The sequence below is a fragment of the Budorcas taxicolor genome, chromosome 19 (genome assembly GCF_023091745.1).
Source record: "Budorcas taxicolor isolate Tak-1 chromosome 19, Takin1.1, whole genome shotgun sequence".
Taxonomy (NCBI): Eukaryota; Metazoa; Chordata; class Mammalia; order Artiodactyla; family Bovidae; genus Budorcas; species Budorcas taxicolor.
The window spans coordinates 50478265-50501383 of record NC_068928.1 but is presented as its reverse complement, the minus strand read 5'-3'; the positions used below and the strand labels follow the sequence as shown (position 1 = coordinate 50501383).

The 23119-nt window shown below is 57.1% G+C and overlaps 2 protein-coding genes across 2 annotated transcripts; both read left to right on the top strand.

The window, feature by feature from the left end:
- The first annotated feature begins 1328 nt into the window (after positions 1-1328).
- MRPL12 (mitochondrial ribosomal protein L12) lies at positions 1329-5431 on the top strand. The gene is made up of 5 exons (XM_052658198.1): positions 1329-1496; positions 2112-2298; positions 2472-2555; positions 4586-4720; positions 4818-5431. Exons 1-5 carry the CDS (start codon positions 1423-1425, stop codon positions 4932-4934), a joined length of 597 nt encoding a protein of 198 aa, XP_052514158.1. The 5' UTR covers positions 1329-1422; the 3' UTR covers positions 4935-5431.
- Positions 5432-8397: 2966 nt separating this feature from the next.
- Positions 8398-14431, top strand: SLC25A10 (solute carrier family 25 member 10). Its single transcript, XM_052658010.1, has 11 exons — positions 8398-8539; positions 10591-10710; positions 11247-11361; positions 11441-11489; positions 11723-11764; positions 12588-12631; positions 12733-12803; positions 13058-13150; positions 13435-13512; positions 14058-14114; positions 14203-14431. The coding sequence occupies exons 1-11, from the start codon at positions 8447-8449 to the stop codon at positions 14302-14304; spliced, it is 864 nt and encodes a 287-aa protein (XP_052513970.1). The 5' UTR covers positions 8398-8446; the 3' UTR covers positions 14305-14431.
- The last annotated feature ends 8688 nt before the right edge of the window (positions 14432-23119 follow it).

Below are 23119 nucleotides of genomic sequence, written 5' to 3'. Positions count from 1 at the left end.
TGTGGGTGCCTCCTCACAGGCCAGCTGCCCCTTGCCCCAGGCCTAGCTCCACAGTAGTCTCAACTGGTGCACGCTACTCAGCCTTGAGATCGGTTGTCTTCCTCCCTGAGATTGAGCACCAAGGACCTGTGCCCTCTCCACCCAGCTGCCCTGACTCCTGGGAGAGATGTGTGGGGCCTGGGCTCTAGTCTGAGTCTGCACTGTCAGAATTGGAGCCTAGATGAAAATGTTTATGACAACATAGACTCATGGCCTCTCACATCCAGGGTTCAGTACATTTCATAAACTAAGTGTGCAAACCTCTTGGGTGACTCCCCTTAACTCTTCTATGAAGCAATGCAGTAGTTTAATGGGCTCAGAGCTCAGGCCAAAAGCAGGCTCAGGATCACAGAGATGCTGGGCAAAGGGAAGCCCAGCCTTCTTGTACCTAAAGTTAGGACTTATCCCTGGGCTCTTAGAAAATCACCTATGGTATCTAGGACAGGAGAGGGGAATGTCCCCTGCTGCATTTAAGGAGCAAAGGCCCTAGGACCCGAAGGGCTGGGGACACCCCATGTGTCAGATATTTGGGAGCTGAACTAAGAGGCAAGAGTGCAAAGGATCTGGGCAGCTGGAGACAAGAGTCCAGGCTTACAAATTCTCCCAAGGACCCCATCCTCGACCCCTTCCGGGCTCAATCACAACCCTTAGCAGACGCTGCAAGCAGAGTTTCTAGCTAGCTGCGGGTCTGGTTCAGGCGGAGGACGGCGGCTTCGCTACTGTGGCGGCCAGGACGGATGGACCAAATATGCTCCCGAGCTGGCCTGCAAGATATCCGTTTAGATACAGGAGACCGAGGAGAAGGCGGCCCAGAGGGCCGGGGAGCTCCCTCCCGCCAGGTGACCACAGGCCACGGGCGGCCGGGCCCCCGGAACAGACTTTAGGAGGAATGGCACTAGGGATGCCCGGGCGTGTCCTGCGGCAGCACAAACGTCATATGCCCGGTCACTGCTGCAGCTGTTCAACAGGGTCAGGTCCCTGCCCGTCGTCCCTAGCGTATCGAGGGCCCAGTCCGCTTCCCCGACTCGAACGAACCCTGGCGCTGGGTCTCAGTCTTCTCTTGGCTTCATTCGCCCCTCAGCAGGTAGGGCCCAGGTCAGCCGCCGTCGGGCCTCCGTCCCCTCAACGAAGCTCTGCGCCTGCGCCGCCCGTTGTCTTTTGCATAATCTCGCGGAGCAAGAGGAGGCAAGTCGAGTGGAGGCTAGAGCGTCCTCCTCCAGTTTGTATGCGCGGCCGTCCTGGAGGCTGGAGCGTACTACCCAACTCTATGCTTGGTCGTCCTGGTGGCTAGAGTGTCCTCCCCAGCTCGTCTGTCCGGTGGCCCCGGCGGCTAGAGCGTCCCGCCTACTAGGATCCGCGTGTGACCTTCTCTCCTGTGCAGCGATGCTGCCTTCGGCCACAAGCCTCCTATGGGGGCCCTGTCTCGGGCTTCGAGCCGCTGCGCTTCGCCTCGTCAGGTACTGCGGGCCGCTGAGGGCCGGGCAGGCTGATAGGATGGGGCCCTTGGCCCGGCACTGAGGGTGCATGTTGGGGCGGCTCCCGCGGGCGGGGGGCTTCCGCCGACTCGGCGAGTCCCTACGTGCTTGGTAGGCACGGGCCCCCCCACTTAACGATCCCCTGACCTCACGGGCCGCCGATAGTTCTGGGGTGGCCCCGGATGACCTTGGACCGGTCCGTGCTTTTCTCCGGGCCTCAGTTTCTCCGGCAGCACAGTGGCGTGGTAGGACTCCCATGAGTTGATGTGGCGTTCTACCGCCAGGGACCGCAGGTTCTGAAAGTTTGAGTGGCAAAATGCATTCAGGTAATTGCTTTACGTCCATGGACTGGTAGAGTTCATCCAAGCCGGAAACGTCGTGGGTAGCGTGTCTGCAAACAGTTATTTGGGTTTCCAAGGCCCTTTGAGAAATGTATAAAATGGCTGAGAAATCCCTTTTGTTATCCACGCGGTCCCTGGAGTCTGAGAACCTGGGTTGGGACCAAGGAGCTAGGTCTTCTGAGCTCATGGCACCTACCTGCCTGGCCCATGTCACCTGCCTGTGCTAGGCTGACGACTCTGTTTTAATGGGGTTCAGGCAACAGGTACCTCACGTCTGCGCTGTGCGGCTTATGAGATGCAGCAGCCATCGAAGGGGGGAGGCCCTCACTGGTGCCCCCCTGGATAACGCCCCCAAGGAATACCCCCCCAAGATCCAGCAGCTGGTCCAGGACATTGCCAGCCTCACGCTGCTGGAGATCTCCGACCTCAACGAGCTCCTGAAGGTATCAGTGCTCAGGCTGGGCAAGGAGTTCTGGGGCCCCTTGCTGGGGTATTTGGGAGTTTGGTAAATTATCCAAAGTGTGCTCCATAAATGCAAGGACCTTGCCAGGCGTGTTCCTGAGCATGTCTGGGTGGAACAACCAGCTCCTGAAACTATCCTTCTTTGTCTCTGCAGAAAACACTGAAGATCCAAGATGTCGGGTTGATGCCGATGGGTGGCATGGTGCCTGGGACTGCCCCTGCCCCAGCAGCCCCAGAGGTGAGCTCAGGCCAGTGCATAAAGCGGTGTTTCTCTGGTGTCCAGCTGATATCTTGCCTGAGCTCACATGGCCAGGTTTCTCTCCTCATCCCTCATCTTGGTCCTGCGTCAACCAGGCACAGCCTGTGGGTCTGTGTGGTTTCTGGCTGTGGGCACCCCGGCACCCTCACTGGCATCTCTTCCCTGCCAAGACTGTGCAGGTTCCTGCCCATATGAAGACCATGTTTGTGGTGGAGGAGAACAGCCAAAGGCGAGAAAACAACAAAAAAAAGAATTTGTATCAAACAGAAAGGGAAAAGAGTAAGGAAGAAGCTCTTAAGGGAGGGAGAGGGTTACAGTTTTAAGAAAGGCTGCAGGGAAGGAAACTGAGGAAAGACTTGAGGAGCTAAGGATGAGAGTGAGGCAGAGGGATAGCAGGGCCATGGATATCTCGGACTTATCCACAAGGAGAAATAACGCAATTATTGATATGCATTTCCCAGCGTCAGAAATCATAAAGGTTTTGCCACATTTGCTTCACCTGTTCTTTGAAGCTTGAGACAGATTTCTGATCTCTTCTGCCTCGTGTGTTCCACCATCCATCTCTGAAAGCACGTGTTTCCTCGTGTTACCAGGAGCTGTTTGCACAACAAATGCAATTAGCAGGGCTTCCTACCCTAGCCTCTTCAAGTTTTTGCTAATAGTTCCAGACTTTTTTAAATAGTTTTTTTATTTATTAGTCTTAGTTGCGGCACTGTTGTAGAGGCAGGAGGGCTTCGTTGCCCCAAGCCATGCGGGATCTTAGTTCCCTGACCAGGAATCAAACTCTTGTCCTCTGCATTGGAAGGCATATTCTTTAACCACTGGACCACCAGGGAAGTTCCATTTCCAGACCGTTTTTTAGAAAAAAGTATTTAGTTTTGTTTTCGGTTGCACAGGGTCTTCGTTGCTGCTTGCAGGCTTTCTCTAGTTGTGGAGAGCGAGGGCCACTCTCCAGCTGTGGTGCTCTGGCCTCTCACTGCGGTCACTCCTCTTGTTGGTAGAGCATAGGCTCTAGACCGCGGGCTCAGTAGTTGTGGCACATGGGCATAGTTATTCCAAAGCATGTGGAATCTTCCTGACCAGGCATCAAACCCACGTGCCCTGCATTGGCAGGCGGATTTTTATCCACTGTAGCACCAGGAACGTCCCAGACTTTCTTTAAAACAGTCACTTTACTCAAATCCAAATGAGGTCTCTGTGTTGCATTTGGTTGTTGGGTTTCTCAAGCCTCTTAAATCTGGGTGGCTGCCCTCGACCCCCTTCCCCCAGCCATCACCTACTGAGGAAACCAGGTCAGGGGTCCTGTGGAGCGTCCCACATCCCACATGTGTCTGATAGTGCTACCAGCCTTGTCCACACTCCTTCCCACACCATGAACTGGAAGGTGACTATACAGGCTAAACATCTGGGGCAAGGAGAGAATTACTGTGTAACTTGTCTAAACTGGAGCGCTTTTAAGAATAAAGGGGGTGCTGTTCCTAATTAGGCAGCACACCCAAAGTAGAACTGCCCCAGGCTGTTGGCCCATGTAGTCCCTGGTCTGGGGGTGCTGTAGTCTTCACCGCTGGAGCTCTGTCATGCCCAGTTGTCCCACTATTGGTCACCTGGTGGAGCTGAAGCTGGTCGTACATTTGTCATCAGTATGTAACCTTGGGCTTGCACTACTTTTCTGTAGTGTTATCTGCAGACTGCTTATGGTGTCATTTTTCCTTGTCTCAAAAGTACAATTTTTAAAGGACAAGGAAACTAGAGTGCTGGGTGGTGGGGGCAGAAGGTAGTTTTAGAGCAGCATCTGGAGAGATGGAATGAATTAGGCGAGGAGAGCACCCAGTTTGGCAGCCTAAGCCCGCTTGTCTCGCTGTGACCTCCTGGCAAAATCGTAGGCTTTGTCAAGCAGCCTGCCTGGGTCTTGCGTTTGGGTTGCAGGACAGGGTGGCCTGGGAATGAATCTGCTTGCTTCACCCCGTCCTTTCTCACCTTGCCACCCACTTCCTCCCTCCCTCCCCCAGGCAGCAGAAGATGACGTCCCCAAACAAAAAGAACGGACACATTTCACTGTCCGCCTGACAGAGGCAAAGCCCGTGGACAAGGTGAAGCTGATCAAGGAGATCAAGAACTATGTCCAGGGCATCAACCTCGTGCAGGTGAGGTTCCGTGTACCGCACAGCCCTCTCCCGCCACCACTGACAGCTCTCAGGCTGACCCAGGCCCAGCTTGGGTTCTGACTTTACTCTCTGGCAGGCAAAGAAGCTGGTGGAATCCCTGCCTCAGGAAATCAAAGCCAACGTGGCCAAGGCCGAGGCCGAGAAGATCAAGGCGGCCCTGGAGGCAGTGGGCGGCACTGTGGTTCTGGAGTAGCCGCCCAGGAGACTGTGGACAGGGTTCCCGGGCCCTGAGTGGGGCTCCGCCTGCTTTGCGCCCAGCACCCAGGCTCAGTGGATGGAGCAGCCTTGGAGCAGAACTGGGCATCCACACCACGAGGCCAACTCCATTCTGGGACAGATGGATGGACCTGCTGAGATGGGGAGGGAGGGGCAGCCACTGAGTGTGCAGCCCCAGGGAGAAGGACTCCAGAATCTACCAGGAGTGTACACGCCCCCCGTGGCCGCCGGGAAAAATGCATTGTGTAGGCCCTGTGTGTGGAGTCGTGTGTGTCGGTTGGGCACCACGTGCAGCGGGCTGTCCTCTGAGGTCCCAACGCATACTTGTCCTGCTTGTGGGGGTGGCAGCTCCTGCGTGGCTGGCACTAAATCTTCACCTGGGAGCTGGTGGGGGTGCCTTTGGAACTCCTTGTCTTTAAGTGTTGGTGGTCTTTAACAGCAAATACAGACCTGGGCAGGTGAGAGTGAGGTGTGTACCATAGCTGGGGCACAGAAGGCAGGAGGGTGCGCTTTGCAAGACTACAGCAGTTGGGGGGTGTCCACTGCTCCCTTAGAGGGGCTCAGGGAGCTTTGTCATAGAGCCAGGGATTTGGTAAGAAGAGGTGACCTGGTGCCAGAGTGACGTTTACAGGTGGCAGTGATCACCCAAGCTTGCAGGCTCTGCCTAGTGCTGTCTTTTCTCCAAGGACCCTTGGCTTCCTTCTCCTGGGGAAGCGCCATCACTGGCCCATGGCAGGAGGCCCCTGGAGCTGAGGGCAGGCAGCTGCAGGGCTTTTTGAGTATCCACTCTGGGGAGGCCCATAGTTCCTGTGACTTGTGGGGACCCACCCCCTCTGGCCTGGGTCTTTAGGTTCCACCTGGAGCCCCCTCCCTTGGTTTGTGGGACCAGAAGGGGACACTCGGTCTGGGAGTGCTACTCTCTGGGTGAGATGGCTCGGGATAGGTCCAGGAGCTGCCAGGCTCCCAGATGAAGAATCCCAGGAGAGGGGAGGCGGCCCCCTGACTGGAGACCCCCACTAGCCAGGCCTGGGGCCCATGAAGTTAACGACTGGCCGGCACCAGATCTCTGGGTGTGCCTTCACTTAGCGGAAGGGACAGCTGGCTACCTGGGGCAAAGTGTTGGCTGCTGATCTGCTGCTGTTTCCTAGGGGCAGGGAGTGGTCCAGGCTCAGGAACACCCCTCAGCCCAGGCCTGTGTGGTCACACCCCACCTCCCCTCCTATGGGTGACCTTTAAAGGCCGCTTATCCTCTGAGCTCCTTCATCTTTTTCCAGGGCAGGTAGGGTGATGACATGGGCTCCCTTCACCCCACCCGCCAAGGAGGGGTCACTTTGTTCATGGTAGTATTGCTAAAGGTGTCTACCTGTGGGACCATCAAGCCCAACTCCTCCCGCATTGCTTAAAACACAGGATGCTGCCATGGTGCCCCCACCTGACCTCACAGTCCTGTCTGAAGGCGCTGAAGATCCTCAGCCTCCCCTTCTCAGGCAGCCCCCTGGCCCAGGCCTCTGGACCCTTCCAGCGCCCCCTGACCTGCTCTAGCCTGTGGTAGCTCTAAGGTGTCTCAGACCTGGAAATAGGTTGGGTGTGCCACGGGGGATCACCCTGGGTCCCTGAAGCCCACTTAGCCCTTAGGCCTGGTGTTGGGAGGTGGGTCTGCTGGGCATCCTGAGTTGCCCTGCTAGCACCCACAGAAGAACTTAGAAGATCCCTTCAGAGCCTGGTAGGAGCTGGCCTTCGTGCAGGCTCATGAAATGATCACAGAGGACACGGCAGTGGCAGAACGAGAGCTAGCCATGTGCCTCTCACCCCATAGACACCCCCACCTCCTCCTCCCTGCCAATTCCAGGGACCCTGACGTATGCCAGGCCACCCACATGGCTGCATCCTCCCTGCCCGGAAACCAAGAAAGTGTAAACGCTGCAGCACAGACACCAGATCCCTGAACAGGGATCCCTGGCTGCCAGGCCAAGCTGTTGCCCTAAGTCCCCATCCCTTCGGATTTATGTACAACTGTTTGGGATCCTTTTGAAAATTGGGGATCTTTTTGAGTTCCTAGACCTATAGTTTGCAAAATCCACCTTTTTCTAAAAAGGGTGCCCCACTCTTGGGGCATTCCTGTTTTTCCCAGGATTTCTCCTATACTTCCAACTGCCTTTTCAGCACACCTCTACCACTGGCCCCATCCCAGGCTCCTTGGCAATTCTGGACTGGAAATCTCTGTAGCCAGCTGTTCACCCTCCCAACTGATGACAGAGGGCAGAGGCCTCCTGTGGTTCTAGAAGGCAGTTTCCTTAGTTTCCAGGAGGCCGCTTTAGGCAAATAGGGTTTGCTCTGGCAACTTTTGCCTCCGACAGAGAATCCCTGTTTGCTTAGGCTGGGCTGGACTTGTTATTCCTGGTGCCCCGTGGGTCCAGGGGCTAAGATTTGCTTCCCTGGTGCCCCTCACCCTTCTCCCTCGGGCTGGGGGCTGCAGTGGCTAAGCTGGGACAGCAGGATATGGGGCCTTTACTAGTGCAGGGGTCTCTGGCTCTGCCTTCCCTGAGATCCATGCGGCCCTGGGGACCCAGATTTCTCTGCCCCGCAGGCGCGCCTTCTGGCTAGAAGCGCACGTGCGCTTCCAGTTTGCTGGGAGGTGCGCGGCTCCGGCTAGGCCGGGACAGTTTGTTGACTACTGCCTCCCAGGAGCCCGAGCCCTCACGCCCAGAATCCCCGTTCTGTGCCGCCTCAGGGTAGCTGCCTGGGGGCTGTCTGGTCAGAGCTGGCCTAAGGCTGGGCGTTCGGGAGGGATGGGTAGGCGGGGCGGCTAGTCTCCGAATTGCCAGTAATCCGCAGGTTGTGATCCGTGGAGGTTTTCCGCTGCCCCTAGCAGCTGTACGTATCCGCGGCCTGCGCCGCGGGGCTAGGAAACCGGGGGCAAGTTCCGGGCCGCGGCAGCGGCAGGGCGCTTATGGGAGGCAGGCCTCTAGGAGGGGTGGGGGCTGGCCGAGCGCCCGAGCTACTCGGGCCGTGACCTTTGCAGACGTGCCTTAGGCGCCGGGGCCGCCCCGGGGGCTGGCCGGCGCAGCATAGGGGAGGCCGCAGGTCCCTGAGAGGAACGAGGAAGGTCTACCTAGTAGGCTTCCTGCGGTCCGGCCAGTGAGGGGGTCCCACTGAGCCGCCTCCACTGGGGCGGCTCGCTGGCGCCCACCGCGTTAGCCTACCGAGCCGCGGGCGCTTTAAGGCTCGGGACCCACCCTCGGACTTGGGGGCGGGGTCTCTGAGACCCCGCCCGTTAGCTCCCGCCCCCGGGCCGCGCGGGTGCATTGGTTGTCTGCAGCGAAGGCGTCCGGCGAGCCTTTGAACGCGCGGCGGGCGGCTACGAGGACCGGGCCGGGTCGGGCAGGGGAGGGGCTGGAGCGGGGCCGGGCCGGCGTCGGGGTTTCACAGGCCGGGTCGGGGCCGGTACCTGCGCTCTTTGGCGGCGGCGGCGGCGGCGGCGCCCGGGCCATGGCGGATGAGGCGCGCGTGTCGCGCTGGTACTTCGGCGGGCTGGCGTCATGCGGGGCCGCCTGCTGCACGCACCCGCTGGACCTGCTCAAGGTGAGCACGGCTGTGGGGAGGGCCTCGGGCCGGGCTGTCGCCCCCGCCCGGAGGCTCTGCGTGGAACTGGCGGCAGAGGTGCCCCTTGGCCCCCGCTCTGCTACCTGTGTGACCTTGGGCTGGTCTCCCTCCCAGCTCTCCTGAGGGTGGTTCTCAGTAAGCGCAGCTGTCGGCATCCCAGCAGGACCACGCGCTCCCTCTGCCTAGTGGGTGCCCACCAAACACACCAGTAGACGGAGGAGGGATGTGGCCTGCGCTTCTGCTTTGGGCTGCTTCCTCCTGGGAGGGGGGTGAGCATCTGGAAGCCATGGTCTCAGCCTGCGTGCAGGTCCTGCCCAATGAGGGTGATTGTTTCTTCCATCGAGAAGCAATCACACTCTTTCTACATTTTTTTGAAAAAAAAAAAAAGCCTATGGGGCAGAATAAGACAGAGTTTCCCTTGTCTCTGAGGCAGACCAGTTTTTTGCTCCTTACTCACCACAAACAACAAAGAAAGGCCAGAAACTCAAAGCATATTTTGGCAAGTGGGCCCTGGGCCACAGTACCTGGGCTGTGGTCTTACGGAGGCTGTTGGCAAGAGCTGTCATTTGGCCATCCCCTTTCTTATTCCCACCCAGAGCAGCCTGAAACCCACGCTGGCCCCTTTGGAGGGATTGGCACCTGGGTCTTGGGCTGATCCAACTATCCCTAAAGCTTTGGCCTGGCCACCAGGAAAGGCAGGATTAGTAGACGTTATGGGTGGGGCTGAAACTGGCAGCCCCTCCAGCATTTCAGAGACCTGGGAGGGTCCTCTGTGGCTCCTGGTAGCCACCAAGGCCTGTGACGTGGCCTGGCCAAGCAGGGCCAGGTATTAGGTGCTTTGGGCCTGTAGGAAGAGGAAACCTTTCCCATGGGCACTTTGTTTTACTTTCTGCCCATGCAGGTCCCCGTGCCCTCCTCCCCCTCCCCCATCACAGGCCCTGGAGGGTCAGACTGGAGAAACAGCTTTCAAGGACTCTTGGAGCCTTCCCTGGCCCCAGGCCAGCCTTTTCCCTTGCTCAAGGCTCCTTGGGGCGTCACTGCCCCTTGCCCTACCCCCAGGTGTTATTTTACTGCTGCACACTTAGCGTGGGGGTGGGAGTCTGGGAGGTGGCTGGCCACAGGAATGTGGCCGCCCTCTGGCCCAGGGAGCACATGGCCTTGGGCTGGGCTGCAGCAGGCAGTGTGGGCAGCCATAGAGGCCTCCTCTCGGCATTGTCTTTGGGGAAAAAAGTATCTTAAAGCTCCTTGATCTCTGCCTTTGCCCCACATCTTGGCTGAACCCTCACAGTGGCTTGCCGGCATGGGGTGCTGCTGTGTGGCCACCCTGCCCCCAGGCCCTAGGTTCCCGGCTCGCAGCCAAGAGAGACTAAGGCAGCAGAGCCAGTACCTTGCCCCCGCGTGTCCAGTGTCCAGGCAGGACGTGTAGAGCCTGAGAGTGTGATTCAGGAAGGGACTCCGAAGTGCCCCTCCCCCTGGGTGCCCCACGGAGCTCCACCCACCTCTCCCGAGCCTCCCCTGTTTCCTCAGGACATCTCTGAGTCCCCTAATTCTGTTCTCTTGGGAGGCTACCAAGTGGGGCTCTGGAGTCTCCCGGTGTCCTCATCTAAAGGATGGGGCTGATGACTCCGCTCCAGGGCAGCTGGAATTGCGCTCCCATATTGGCTGGTGTTGTCTCCTGTGAGGTGATGGCGTGGAACAGGGCTTGGCGCCAGACGTCCCAGCTGGTTCCTTCAGTTCAGTTCAGTCGCTCAGTCCTGTCTGACCCCATGAATCGCAGCACGCCAGTCCTCCCTGTCCATCACCAACTCCCGGAGTTCACCCAGACTCACTTCCATCGAGTCAGTGATGCCATCCAGCCATCTCATCCTCTGTCATCCCTTTCTCTTCTTGCCCCCAGTCCCTCCCAGCTCAGTTTCCTGTCTCTCAGTACAGGCGCTGGTAGCACTTGTGGCAAAGGGCTTTAGAGCAGAGCTGGCCAGGGCGGGCTCCAGGCGGGGTGCAGCTCTGAGTGGTGGGACCCTCCCCCACAGGTGCACCTGCAGACACAGCAGGAGGTGAAGATGCGCATGACGGGCATGGCGCTGCAGGTGGTGCGCTCTGATGGCATCCTGGCGCTCTACAACGGGCTGAGCGCCTCCCTGTGCAGACAGGTACCTCTGGGGGGCCCCCATCTCTCAGGGTAGTGGGTGGATGGAGACAAATGGCCAGCGATCCCTTCCCTAGGAGTGATCCCAGAGCCCACTCTCAGCCCACGGAGGCGGAGGGGTCGCTGGCCTCCCTCCTGCCCACCATAGATGCCCTTTAGGCCTGGAAGTTACTCTCATTCTCAAGACTTCTTACAAGGACAGAACTACAAGGCCTGGGGGACCAGCAGCCCCCCGGGGTGGGCTCAAGGCATGGCTTCTGCCTTGCACAGAGTCAGCCTGGCCCGAGACCTCCACCTACAGATGGGGAAACTGAGGCTTGCAGGGACATGATAGGGGATGAGGCGGGGTGGGGCCTGGACTCAGTCAGCCCTAGGTTTTTTAAATGGCTCAGCTGCTTGCTGGCTGTGTGGCCTCTGGAAGGTTCCTGGGTGTCCCTGTGGCCCGCATGGTGATGTCCGTGCACCGGAGGGCCAAGGATGTGGGCGTGCCCAGCACCATCCTTCCTCCTGCACCCTCTGAGCTGGGCCCCTTCTCCCCAGATGACCTACTCCCTGACTCGGTTTGCCATCTACGAGACCGTGCGGGACCAGGTGACCAAAGGCAGTGAAGGCCCCCTGCCCTTCTACAAGAAGGTCTTGCTGGGCTCCATCAGCGGTGAGCAGCCAGGAGGGAGGGGGTGGTGCAGGTGAGGCAGGAGGCATTGCCAGTGGTCATGTGTTGGCTGTTGTGCCAGGTTGCATCGGCGGCTTTGTGGGGACCCCTGCGGACATGGTCAACGTCAGGTCAGTGCGGCCCTGAGGCCAGGGTTTTGCTGTCCCCCAGCGGGGCCAGGTTGGCTCACTAGGGTCTCAGTGTGTTCCGCTTAAAACGTGTCACTCAGATCTTGGGGTCAGGGGCGCAGGAGGGTGGTGCTGAGCCTGTGATGGGGCAGCCCTGGGTAGGGCCAGCTGCTCACTCCCGCTGGGGTCTGTGGGGTGTCTGGCCCTGCCCTCTTGAACTCTCTGCTTGTTTTCAGGATGCAGAATGACATGAAGCTGCCCCAGAATCAGCGCCGAAAGTGAGTCACCTGGTGTGCCCACGGGTTTGGGGACCAGGGCTGAGAAGACCTCTGAGCAGCTCTGCGGGACCCAGCGGGGAGTGCTATGGGCCACCACACCTGTGGGGTCACATGGAGCAATGGGGCGGCTGGTGGATGTTGGAAGCATACATTGTGAGGGGCCTTCCAGCATCTCTGGGTCCTACCCCTGTGGGAGGACCCAGGGTTGGTGCCGGACTGGGAGGTGCAGGGGCTGGTCACTCTCTGCTCCCTCTTATACCTGCACATGCTTCACGGAGGGTAAGTTAGAAGCTGATGTGGTCTTCAAAAGGGTTTGGGAGCTGGGAGGTTGTTTCTGTGATAAAAACATCATTGTGTGAGATCTGAGACACCATGGGTTCTGAGACCCCGTTTATGGACAGACACCGTAGTTAAACCCTGGGCGCCAGCATCAGCCAATTCAGGGAGAAGTGTGGCCCCAGACGATCCCACTGTCCACTCTCTGGTTGGAGCATAGGCCGTGGGGAGGGCAGACTGAGTAGGTTGGGAAGGGGACCTGGCAGGGCGTCCCTTCCTCCCACCCTCAGGAACAGCCTGCAGGCATGACCAGCCTCGGAGCTGGCAGCCCCCCAGTGAGGGGGTTTTCCTGTGGAACCCGGGGGACCTTTAGGCCCTGAGGTCCCCTGAGCAGTGAGACCACTCAGAGCTCTCAGAAAAGGCTGATGTCCTCTGGCCGTGTGATGCTTTGGGTTCCTCCTGGCCTGTGATGGGGGCATGGCTCTTCGTGGGGAGGACCTTCCTGTGGGAGCCTGTGGTCAGAGCTTCACTCTCTGTCCCCCGGCAGCTATGCCCACGCCCTGGACGGCCTGTACCGTGTGGCCCGAGAAGGTAAGACAGGAGGTGGGGGCCTGGGACAGCCTCCAGGCCTTGGGGGATGGCTGGGGAGGTGCTTCAGGCTGGGCACCCAACCTCTTCTCTTCCCCCGACAGAGGGTCTGAAGAAGCTGTTCTCAGGCGCCACCATGGCATCCAGTCGAGGGATGTTGGTCACCGTGGGCCAGGTAGGACTTCGGCTTGGGGTGGCATTCTCAGGCAGCATCTGGGGGTCGGGGGCCCAGAAGGCAGCGGGCACTAACACACGTGGGGCTGCAGATGTGGGCTCAGGCGGGTCTGGGCCTGGTCTGTCCGCCCCTGTATGGTGTCTGTAGATGACCCACAGAGCTGGTACTTGGTCCGTCCAGTTGGTGTCGTTGCGGGCCCCACTGCTTTCCCCTGAGCTGTCCCTCGTGTCTTGACCGTCCCCACTTCCTGACAGCTGTCCTGCTACGATCAAGCCAAGCAGCTGGTCCTCAGCACGGGCTACTTGTCCGACGGCATCTTCACGCACTTTATCGCCAGCTTCATTGCGGTGAGTAGTTGGGGGGTCCCTGACCAGCCTTGACAGCTGGGGGCGCCTGGGCAGAGCAAGAGCTCAGAAGGGTGGGAGGCTTTGGTGAGGGTGGTGGCTGCCCCTCTTGGGCTCTGCATTAGTGTGAGGAGCCCATGGATCCCCAGAGCCCAGGCTGGGACTGTTCATGTTGTCCCCAGGCCCCTGGGGACACCTCCTGGGAGTCCAGACAGGCCTGCGGAGGGGAGGTAAGGGGTGCCCTCCTGCCCTCCTGGCAGATCCATTGGTGACAACTTGCCCTCCAGGGTGGATGTGCCACATTCCTGTGCCAGCCCCTGGATGTGCTGAAGACCCGGCTGATGAATGCCAAGGGCGAGTATCGGGTGAGTGGGCTTCCCGCCCTGCTGCTGGCAGGTGAGCCTGTGTCCCTGGGCCGGGGTACAGACGAGGCTGTGTCCCTCCCAGCTGCCATCAGGCCTGCAGCCGCCTGGGCCCCAAGTGTATTTTTAAGTCAGGTTCTTTGACATGGTAACAGAGGCAGCCTGGTCATAGCAGGGTGGCGAGTCCAGCGCCTGGGGCCAAGCACCTGTCCGGGGCTCCCTCCATTACGCATGGTATCTTCTGTGTCTGTGGCAGCCGGCCAAGAACCATGGGTTCCTGTTGGGTCAGCCTGGCCCTGGTGTGCTTTTAAATTCTAGTTCTGCCTGGCTAACGGACGAGGGCAGCCCTTGACCTTTGTGCCCACCAGCCCTACTCCCCGTGTTTACCTTTGAACTTTCAGGCCTGCTGCTCTGCACACTTACGCCCACTATCAGTGTGAGCAGCTACTGGCACTGGTGGCGGGGGAGGCGGAGATGAGGTGGTGGGGGTTCCTGCCTTTCGAGAAGCAGCTTTCCGTTTTATTTCATTATTTGGTGTTTTTTTGCAGGGTGTTCTGCACTGCGCCATGGAGACAGCAAAGCTGGGGCCGCTGGCCTTTTACAAGGTTTGGGGCATGGGGGCAGGGTAGAGGGTGTAGGGTGGGGGGCTCTCCCTCCAGAGCTGTCTTCATGCTCCCCTCCTTTCTCCCGCAGGGCCTCGTGCCTGCTGGCATCCGCCTCATGCCCCACACCGTGCTCACATTCGTGTTTCTGGAACAGCTTCGCAAGCACTTTGGCATCAAAGTGCCGTCCTGATGTGGCGGTGGGAGCAGCTGGGTCATGCCCAGCCCCCTGCGCCAGTTTATTCCAGAGTCCCGGAGGGTTGGCAGCTGAGCACTGCCCTGAGCCCAGCACTTGCCCACTGTGCTCCGGCCCCCTCCTCCCTGGCCCAGGACCCCCACCCCAGCCTGCCTGGCCAGCCCAGTGACTGTTGTCCCCTCCCGAGCTGCTGGCTTCACCTCCACCTCCCGCTGCCACCATTGACTCTCCCTGCCTGGTGTCCAGCGGCGCCCTGTGCACAGCAGTAACTCTCTTGGAGGGTGTAGGCCCCGGGTTGGGTGTTCTCTCCCCAGGTAGGCAGTTAACCCTGGAGCTGGGAGGGGTGGGCTGGGCAGACTTCTAGGGACTGGGGTCTCCAGCCCCTGAAGTCTCTTCCTTTCATGAAGCCCAGGACCCCCAGGAGCTCCCACTGAGGACCCGGGTGGTGGAGTAGGGGGTGTGAACCCCCAGCACCACCCATTGAATGATGTGTACACTTGCACTTTCATCCCAGCAGAGGGACCATAGCTTTCATGATGTTCTTTAAGGCAGCTGCGCCCCACAGCTGCCAGGTCAGGGCAGAATGAGTACCCAGGAGGAAGGGCCTGCGTGTGACCCTCAGGCACCCCACCCACCCCTCCTGGTCCAGCCCACCCCCACTGGCTTTAACAAGTGAAACTCAGTCATGTCCGACTCTTTGCGAGCCCATGGACTGTCCAGTCCATGGAATTCTCCAGGCCAGAATGCTGGAGTGGATAACCGTTCCCTTCGCCAGGGGATGTTCCCAACCCAGGGACTGAACCCAGGTCTGCTGCATTGCAGGCGTATTCTTTACCAGCTGAGCCACCAGGGAAGCCCAGCTTTAAACAATTAGTTTCACCAAAACCTTTCAGCGCCAGGAGGAGGCTGCTGTCTCTGGGGCTGTGCAGTGACCCCTCCCGGCTCCCTGAGCGGGAGTGGCGTGTCCACGGGGGCTGACTGTACCACAGTCACCTGCAAGGTCTCCAGGAGCTGGTCAGCCAAAATGCCCAAAGCAGCCTGCAAATGAGGCTGGGGGCTGCATCTGTCGGCCTCCCCCAGTCACATGGGCACTGTGCCACTACCCCACACCCCCAGCAAGTGGCCAGCAGTCCCACATTGCCCTGCAGGGATGTTAATAAAGGACGGTGAAGTGCTGAGTCTGGTTCTGCATCCAGGGCCCTAACCAGTCTGCCTCGCGGTCAGGGCCTATGAGATCCTCCTTTGCACCTTTCAAAGAGAGCTCTAGGGTTTATCGAGGGGCAGGGGCCAAAGCAGGGGAGAAGCCACCGCTCTGACTAGATGCACTGGGATGGCCTGTGGGCAGAGGGCTGAGGGAAGAGCAGGGTATGGAGCTGGTTGAGGGACTCGGTGTTGCGGTCCTGGATCCAGGTCACCGGACCCCCCCCCACAACCCCTTCCCACCACCCAGGGCTGCCCCTTCCCAGCAGGCACCTGCCACTACAAGCCCCTCGAGACAGTTCCTGTGGTGGGGGCAGGGGGGAGTGCTGTAGCCTGGTCTCTCTGGAGATGCCCCTTGAGTCAGAGCCCTGGCCTTTTGGATATAGGCCTATCATCCAGCAAACACAGACTGGACTGGCATACCCAGGTTCTGTGGGCTACAGGCCCTCAGGCTGGGGCAGGAGCTGGTATAAACACCACCTGTGACCGTTTGCTGTCCCAGGACAGGTGGGAGCTACCCTGGGGCTCCTGCTGCCCCAGTCGGGAATGAACAGAAACGCCCCAGATGGTTCAGACATCAGTGCCTCTGACCCCATGCCATGAAGCAAGGAGGAGCATTTCAAGCAGATAAAAAATTTTAAGTCATGGTTATGGTTGCATAGCTCTGTAACCCGAAAATTACTGTATTACAACAAAGCTGTTACTGAAACAACAAATCACCCGCATGCCCGCCCGAGCCTCAGCAGTGAGTTTTCACCAGGCCTGTGTTCTCCAAGCCCTACAGACCTTTTCCCACCACTGGATTATTTGGAAGCAAATCCCAGATGTCCTGTCATTTATAGATAAATACTTACCAAGTCTCTGAAAACGGTCTTTAAAAAATTCGAACATAACTGCAATAATTCATTGTACATAAAATGGCCCATGTTACCATCATCAAATTTCCCGGGTTACCATGTGCGTGTCATTAAGTAGTTGGTTTTGTTTGAATCAAGTCCAGCTGAGGTCTACTCACGTCTCTATGGCGCATGTGCCCTCCGCGTCCTCTCCTCGAGGGAAGCCAGGTCCTGGATCCAGCTGCTTGTCCCGTCTGATTTGGCCCCTCCCTCTGTGAATTTCCTAAAACTGGCAGAGAGACCTGGATTAGAGTCACATTTCTGGGTGATGGTGCTGGGTGTAGAGTGCAGTTTCCGCTGCAGTGTTGGGCACAAAGCAGCCATGGGTCTGGAAGCACACCTGGCTGCGGGCCAGACTTCCTGAGCCCTGGGCGGGCAGGCAGGCGGGCAGGCGCGGAGCACCCAGAGCCTCACAGAATGTCCAGTCTGGTGCCCCAGCACCCAAGCTGGAGTCCCACTGAGGTGGTTGGAACCCAGAGCCCAGGAAGTGAAGCGGGAGGGGCGGAGGCACATGACTGGTTGTGGGGCAGGCTACCACTTTTCTCAGACCCCTGGCAAGTTGAAAACAGCAAATCTCAGAAACAGCCACACAGGGCCACATTCTCTGCCCTTAAAGCTGCTTTGATTGGAAGCATTGGGATCCTCTTTACTTGCCTGCAAGAGTGCCCAGGCAGCCTGAGAAGATGGCATTTCACCAGCCTCCTCCCAGCACAGCCAGCTTACGTGGCGCTTCCTGGACCAGTGTCAGGGGACGAAGGGCCCCATGTGGTTTGGGGAGGGCGGGGTGCAAAGGATAGTGAAGGGATGCAGTGTTTACTGGTGGGCCATGGGAGTGGGCACAGTACCTGCCTACCCACCCTGCAGGGGCCCAGCTTCCTGGATGGGGGCAAGAGGGGAGGCAGGCAGGGGAAAGCAGGAAAAGGGGCAAGTCAGAAATGAGGTCGTTCCCTAGGGAGTTCTCCACCTGTGTTGGCTCAGAACCAGCCTGAGAAGGTGAGCAAAATAGAGGAGCAGCCCCACCTGTGGGTCACCTGATTCCAGGTAAGGAAGTGATGGATTTCACGCTGGCAGGGAAGCAAGCTCAGCATTTCATGATTCAATCTCCACCTTTCTTCCTTAAAGACAATAGTTCACAAAAAGTTACACACCAGGAGTCCATTGTCAAGAAGTCTGAGCAAGGGTGCCAAGACGAGGCAGCAGGGAAAGACGCCTTTTCAACAACTGGACAACCACACGAAGAGTGAGCGTGGGCCCTCCCACACACAGGCAAACGTTCCTCAAAATGGACCACAGAGCTGAAACTATAAAATGGGTAGAAATGGATGAAAACCACGCAAAATGAGAACAAGCGGAGCTGTGTGCTCAGCTTGCTCTAGTGGGGAGGCAGCCCCCTCACTTGCATGTTGGCAGAGCCTCAAAGACAGGCAGAGGAGGGGGTGGCTTCATCACGAGAGGGGGGCTCAGGTGCACCCCAAGTGGGAGCTGTGGGCGTGGGGAAGCTGTGGGGGGCCGACAAGGTGCTGCAACCCCTGTGGTTCGTTAGGGGAGCATACTTGGCTGTCTCTGGTTGGTGCTGCGTTGGAAGCGGAGGCAGAAATTAGGGAAGCTGGCAGTTATTGGCCAAGTTTGGGCCTATTGCTACAGGGGCTTAGAAACACCTGGCCACGAAAAAACTTGCACAGGAATCTTCAGGGCAGCATTTTACTCATTACAACGAAAAGGTGGAAACAACCCAAATGCCCATCACCTGATGAGCAGATAAGTCAAATGTGGTATATTTGTATAATGCAATACTATTTGGCCATAAGAGGGAGTGAAACGCTGCCCCGCTGCAACAAAGGTGAAACCTGAAAACACGCCGAGCGGAAGAAGTCAATCACTAAAGACAACGTATTATGTGATTCTGGCTACAGTCCATGGGGTTTCAGAGTCAGATGCCACCGAGCTTCACTTTTTCATTTGTATGCAGGGTTTAGAACAGGGCGATCCAGAGACAGGAAGTATTGGGTTGGCCAAAAAGTTCATTCAGGTTTTCCCGCTTGATCTTATGGGAAACCCAGAATGAACTTTCTGGCCAACCCAATAGATCAGTGGTTGCCAGGAGGTGGGGTGGCGTGGGGTGTAGTGGGGTGGGGAAATTGGGAGTGACTACCGACGGAGACAGATTTTTTTCTGGAGTTATGGAAATGTTTCAGATGTAGGAGTATAGGATGGTTGCACAATTCTATGAATAATACTAAAATTCATTGACTTGTACACTTTATCTTTTAAAATATTTATTTAGCTGCACTGGGTCTTAATTTTGGCATGTGGGATCTAGTTCCCTGAACAGAGATCGAACCTGCACACCCCTGCATTGGGAGCACGGAGTCTTAGCCGCTGGACCACTAAGTAAGTCCCCTGAATTGTACACTTTTAATGGAGGGATTGTATGGTATGTGGTGACTAAAATTTTCTCTCCTTGACTAAACTCTACCCAGGCTTGTCTCAAAGCCTGCTTCTGCATCAGGCCTAGAAAGACTTGGTTTCTGACAGCTCAAACTGCATCCCTGGGGCAACCCCAGTCCTGTTTAGAGCGCCCACCTGAGGCTGGACATCTCAGGCCTCTGTGAGAACCCAGAGGCTCATTTCGGACAAGTGCTGTTAAGGAACTAGATGGGGTCTCCCAGCCTCCTGCCTGCTTTATTAACTGTCTGCTGCCTGACTCTATTGCCTGAGCTCTCAGCCCTCCCGATTCCCATATTCTCACTTTAAAATGCCAGTCACCTCCGCACAAGTTGAAATTGAGTTTGGTTCATGCTGGAATTGCCCCTCTGGGAGCATAGTGCTGATTAGAACCCGTCCTTTGCACTTCGGCGTCTGGCTGTGTTGATCTCTGTGGTCTCTCTGTTGACACGCCGGACTGTGTCTCAGTAAGGCTCTCTAGTGCTCCGTCCAGCAGGCTCCATCCCTGGGTCAGGAAGATCCCCTGGAGGAGGGCATACATGGAAATGCCAGTCTTCCAGTATTCTTGCCTGAAGAATCCCATGGACAGAGGAGCCTGGTGGGCTACAGTCCATGGGGTCGCAAAAAGTCAGACAACTGAAGTGACTTAACATGCACTCATGCAAGGAACATATTAAATGAAGAATGCTGTGCGGTGCCTATAGAGGCAGCAGTCAGAGAGCCACACTGATGTGATGGACTCTGGGGACTCAAGGGTATCTTTGTGATGTATACACTCCTAAGTACCTATCCTGCTCCAGCCCTGTTGATCCAGCCCTTGGTGGAATTCTGGATCCTGGAATGAGGCTGCTGGCATTGGGGATAGCTGGAGATGAGGTGCAAATCTTGCAATCAGCCTAAAAGAGCACAGAGGGCCGGACAGGGCAGGTAGGAGTGGTGGCTTGGGAAGGGAGCTGACCTCCACCAGCTGACCCGGGGACAAGGCTGGGCTGTCCACGTCTCTCCTGCCTCACTCCCTTGTTACTGAAACTGGTCATTCTGCATGTTTACAAATAGTTGTTTCAAGTAACCCATGCACCACAATACAAATTTGCACACCCAGCAGGGTTTTCAGGGGACGGATTACTTCCTTCCCACCAACCCCGGACCCTGACCCCTTCCCAGAACAACCACGGCCACTAGGTCTTTGGGTATTTTCCCTACTTTGCTTGAATATAACAGGAAAAAAAAAAGAAAAATAGAAGTGGGGGGGGGGGGGAAATGCTAGTCTTCAGAAAGTATTTATTTTCCACCAGAGATACTAGTTCCCCAAAGAGGATGGAAACACCAGAAAGTGGAGTCATGTGGTCTTGTTCCCTTCCTACTCCCCTCCTTGTGACACCACCCGCTCCCCACCTCCTAATTGCTGACAAGCTGGAGGGACTGGAAGGCACCCAACACAGCACCCAGGGGCCCAGTACCACCTCTGGGAGGCCAGTCTGAGCTCGGCTCCCACAGCTGCCCTCCCATCCCCAGGGGTCGGGCAGCAGCCTGGCTGGACCACCCAACCCCAGAGGTGGAGGGGGGCGGTGTGTATACAGCTTGTCCCCATGGCCACATTGCCAATCCTACCGGTGCTACAAGCCGGGAGTCTGTCCTGAGAGCTCAGACCTATGCTCTGTGGCCAACAGGACCCCTTAGCAGGACCCGTTCTCAGCTGATGGGCATGGGACCTGCCCTCTCCTTACCCGCACCTGTGACCCTCGAGGACGCCTATCCTGTTGGGTCCCATCCTCACAGCCACAGTAACTGGGAAGAAGAACCTTGTATTCTATTACAAGTTAATCGCTAAAGGAATATTGCCTATAAGCTCAAATTATATGCATTGGCCCAGCTCCCAGGTAATGAGCATTAAGCTAAAATACCTTTGCTTAAGGTGAAGGTGAAGTCGCTCAGTTGTGTCCGACTCTTTGCGACCCCGTGGACCGTAACCTACTAGGCTTCTCCGTCCATGGGATTCTCCAGGCAAGAATACTGGAGTGGATTGCCATTTCCTAGTTCACAAGAAATATCCTGACCAGGCCCACCTGTGAATGACTGCAGGGAGAAAGAAATGAACACACCCCCTCCAGAGGCTGATGGGAACCAGGAAATGTTTGACTTTAACTCCCTTCCCATTTAATATAAAAGAAACCTGAATTCTAACTCAGGTAATGGTTCTTCGTGGGGAGGGGTGAATGAGCCTACCATCTCGGCAATTTGCTGGCTTTCCAAATAAAGTCATATTCCTTGCCCCAACAATTTGTCTCTTGTTTATTGGCCTGTCAGGAGGCCAGTAGTACGAGTTTAGACTTGGTAACAACACAATAGTTTTACATCATCGAAGTCTTAACACTCAAGGCTGTGTCTTGTATTTTGTCGTGCAGAGGGTTTGCCTCCGTTCTGTTTGTAAAAGCTGAGCCCTGGTCTTGATTCTGCTCCAGGACACCCAGGTCCCCTCACCCTCCCTGGGGGGCCTGGAGGGCCATCCAGTGTCCAGGACCGAGAGGGGCTGTCCTGGCCTCCTGAAGGAGGCTTTTGAAGGCCCTGCCCTCTCCCTGGCCTCTCTAGCAATCTTCTTGCTTGTCTAGACTGCCAGGGTTTCTTTTGTGGGTGGTCTTTCCCAGAAAGGCTGGGTAGGATTGGAGGTCTGGGGTCTGCTCATTACTCCTGAACCACAGCTTAACTTCTGTAAGCTTCCAGATGCCACCTCCCCTGTAAACGCTGACCTGATTCCCCACCCTCTCTGGGTGACAGCCTCATTCTGGGTTGAACCCTAAATAGTTCTTTGGCCTTGAACGTCAGTAACAACCAGGATCTATTTGCCTCAGGGTCAACTTGGCCAAGTTCCTGGAGCCAGGCGTGCCCTTGGTCTGTAATATCAGCTCCTCCACATCCCCGCTTGGCTTCTGCTGTGCCTTTAAGAACATTCTGCCTCAACTTAGGGTCACCTCTGACCTCTTCTCTGCTCTGTCCGGGTGCTTTTAGTCTGTGACCTGCTGTCACACCCCATGCCCTCCAGCCCTTTGTTCCCTCTGCCACCTCCTCCCCCATGGGTGTGTCCCATCCTCTTTGAGAGCAGATGGTTAATTGGAGTGATTCCTCTAATTCTCTCTGATGCCTTTTGCCCCACTGGGTTAACTCCCCAGATTGGGTGTTTGGTGTGCTCGACCCAGGCTGCAGACTTTCTTCTTTCCTTTCTTTTTCTGCACCACCCCTTGCCTTTCTTTCTTGTTTCTGGCACCCTGTTTGAAGGTCAGTCTGCCCCTTGTCTGGACCCTGCCTTATTTCTGGCCCCCCTGCTCTGATATAGTTCAGTCCCTGAGCTCCTGGGTGGCTGACCTCCCTCCATCCTGGCCCAGGGGCTCCCAGGGGACCTGCCCCAAGACAGTGGAGCCAAGGGCAGAGCTACCTGGCTGCCCAGTCCCAGGCTGGTGCCCAGGGTGGGGAGTTCCTGGGCAGCCTCGTGAAGCAGGGCTGTGGCCACGGACCCCCCTGCCCCAGAGGCTCAGGGCCTGCGACCAGGCACCGACTGCCAGGAGCAGAGGCCTCCCCGCCTTCCATGAGTCAGCTCCTGCTGGCCAAGGTGTTCCAGCTGCTAGCCCTGGGCCTGCAGTGACACAGCTGAGACCTGGCTCCCACGAAGGAGCCAATGGAGGCCAGTCGCTGACCACAGGGCCTCTCAGTGGCCTCCCTGTGGTTTGGGCCTCCCACAGCACAGCTACTGGGTTCCAGAAGGACCTTCCCAAGAGCCGATGTTCCAGAAGGCCACCTGAGAGGTCAACAGCTTCACTGTCGTGTGATTCGTCCTAACGTGATGAACCGTGCACAACTGCAGCACACAATTTTAGAAGTTTGTGCAGACAACACACCCTGAAACTGTCACCCCAGGCCAGATTGCAAACATTGCTCTCAAATTTTCCTCTGGCCCCTCTTTGCCCTCCCCATCCTCGAACAATCACTGACAGGTTGTAGATGTCTAGAGATTCATTTCATGGATTTCTTATGGACCTCTATACTCTGTACTCTCATATAATGAAAACACATAACATGCTCTCTTTTTGTCAGATTTCCTTGCTCAGCATAACAACTCTGAGATTCATTTAAGTTGCTCAGGACGTTTCACACCAGGGACCATGCCACTGCACGGATGAAGAGACCTTAGTGTGCCTGCCTACTCACCCACTGACGGACAGCAGGGCTGTCTTCAGTTTTGGGATATTACAAACAAAGCAGCTATGAAGATTTTTGCA

What these genes read in the sequence shown, in the direction of transcription:
- MRPL12 (XM_052658198.1), top strand. Translation starts at nt 1,423, where the DNA reads ATGCTGCCTTCGGCCACAAGCCTCCTATGGGGGCCCTGTCTCGGGCTT. An exon ending in GCTGCGCTTCGCCTCGTCAG is followed by an intron (nt 1,497 to 2,111) that starts GTACTGCGGGCC and finishes AATGGGGTTCAG; the next exon opens with GCAACAGGTACCTCACGTCT. An exon ending in CTGCCCCAGCAGCCCCAGAG is followed by an intron (nt 2,556 to 4,585) that starts GTGAGCTCAGGC and finishes TCCCTCCCCCAG; the next exon opens with GCAGCAGAAGATGACGTCCC.
- SLC25A10 (XM_052658010.1), top strand. Translation starts at nt 8,447, where the DNA reads ATGGCGGATGAGGCGCGCGTGTCGCGCTGGTACTTCGGCGGGCTGGCG. An exon ending in ACCCGCTGGACCTGCTCAAG is followed by an intron (nt 8,540 to 10,590) that starts GTGAGCACGGCT and finishes CCTCCCCCACAG; the next exon opens with GTGCACCTGCAGACACAGCA. An exon ending in TTATCGCCAGCTTCATTGCG is followed by an intron (nt 13,151 to 13,434) that starts GTGAGTAGTTGG and finishes CTTGCCCTCCAG; the next exon opens with GGTGGATGTGCCACATTCCT.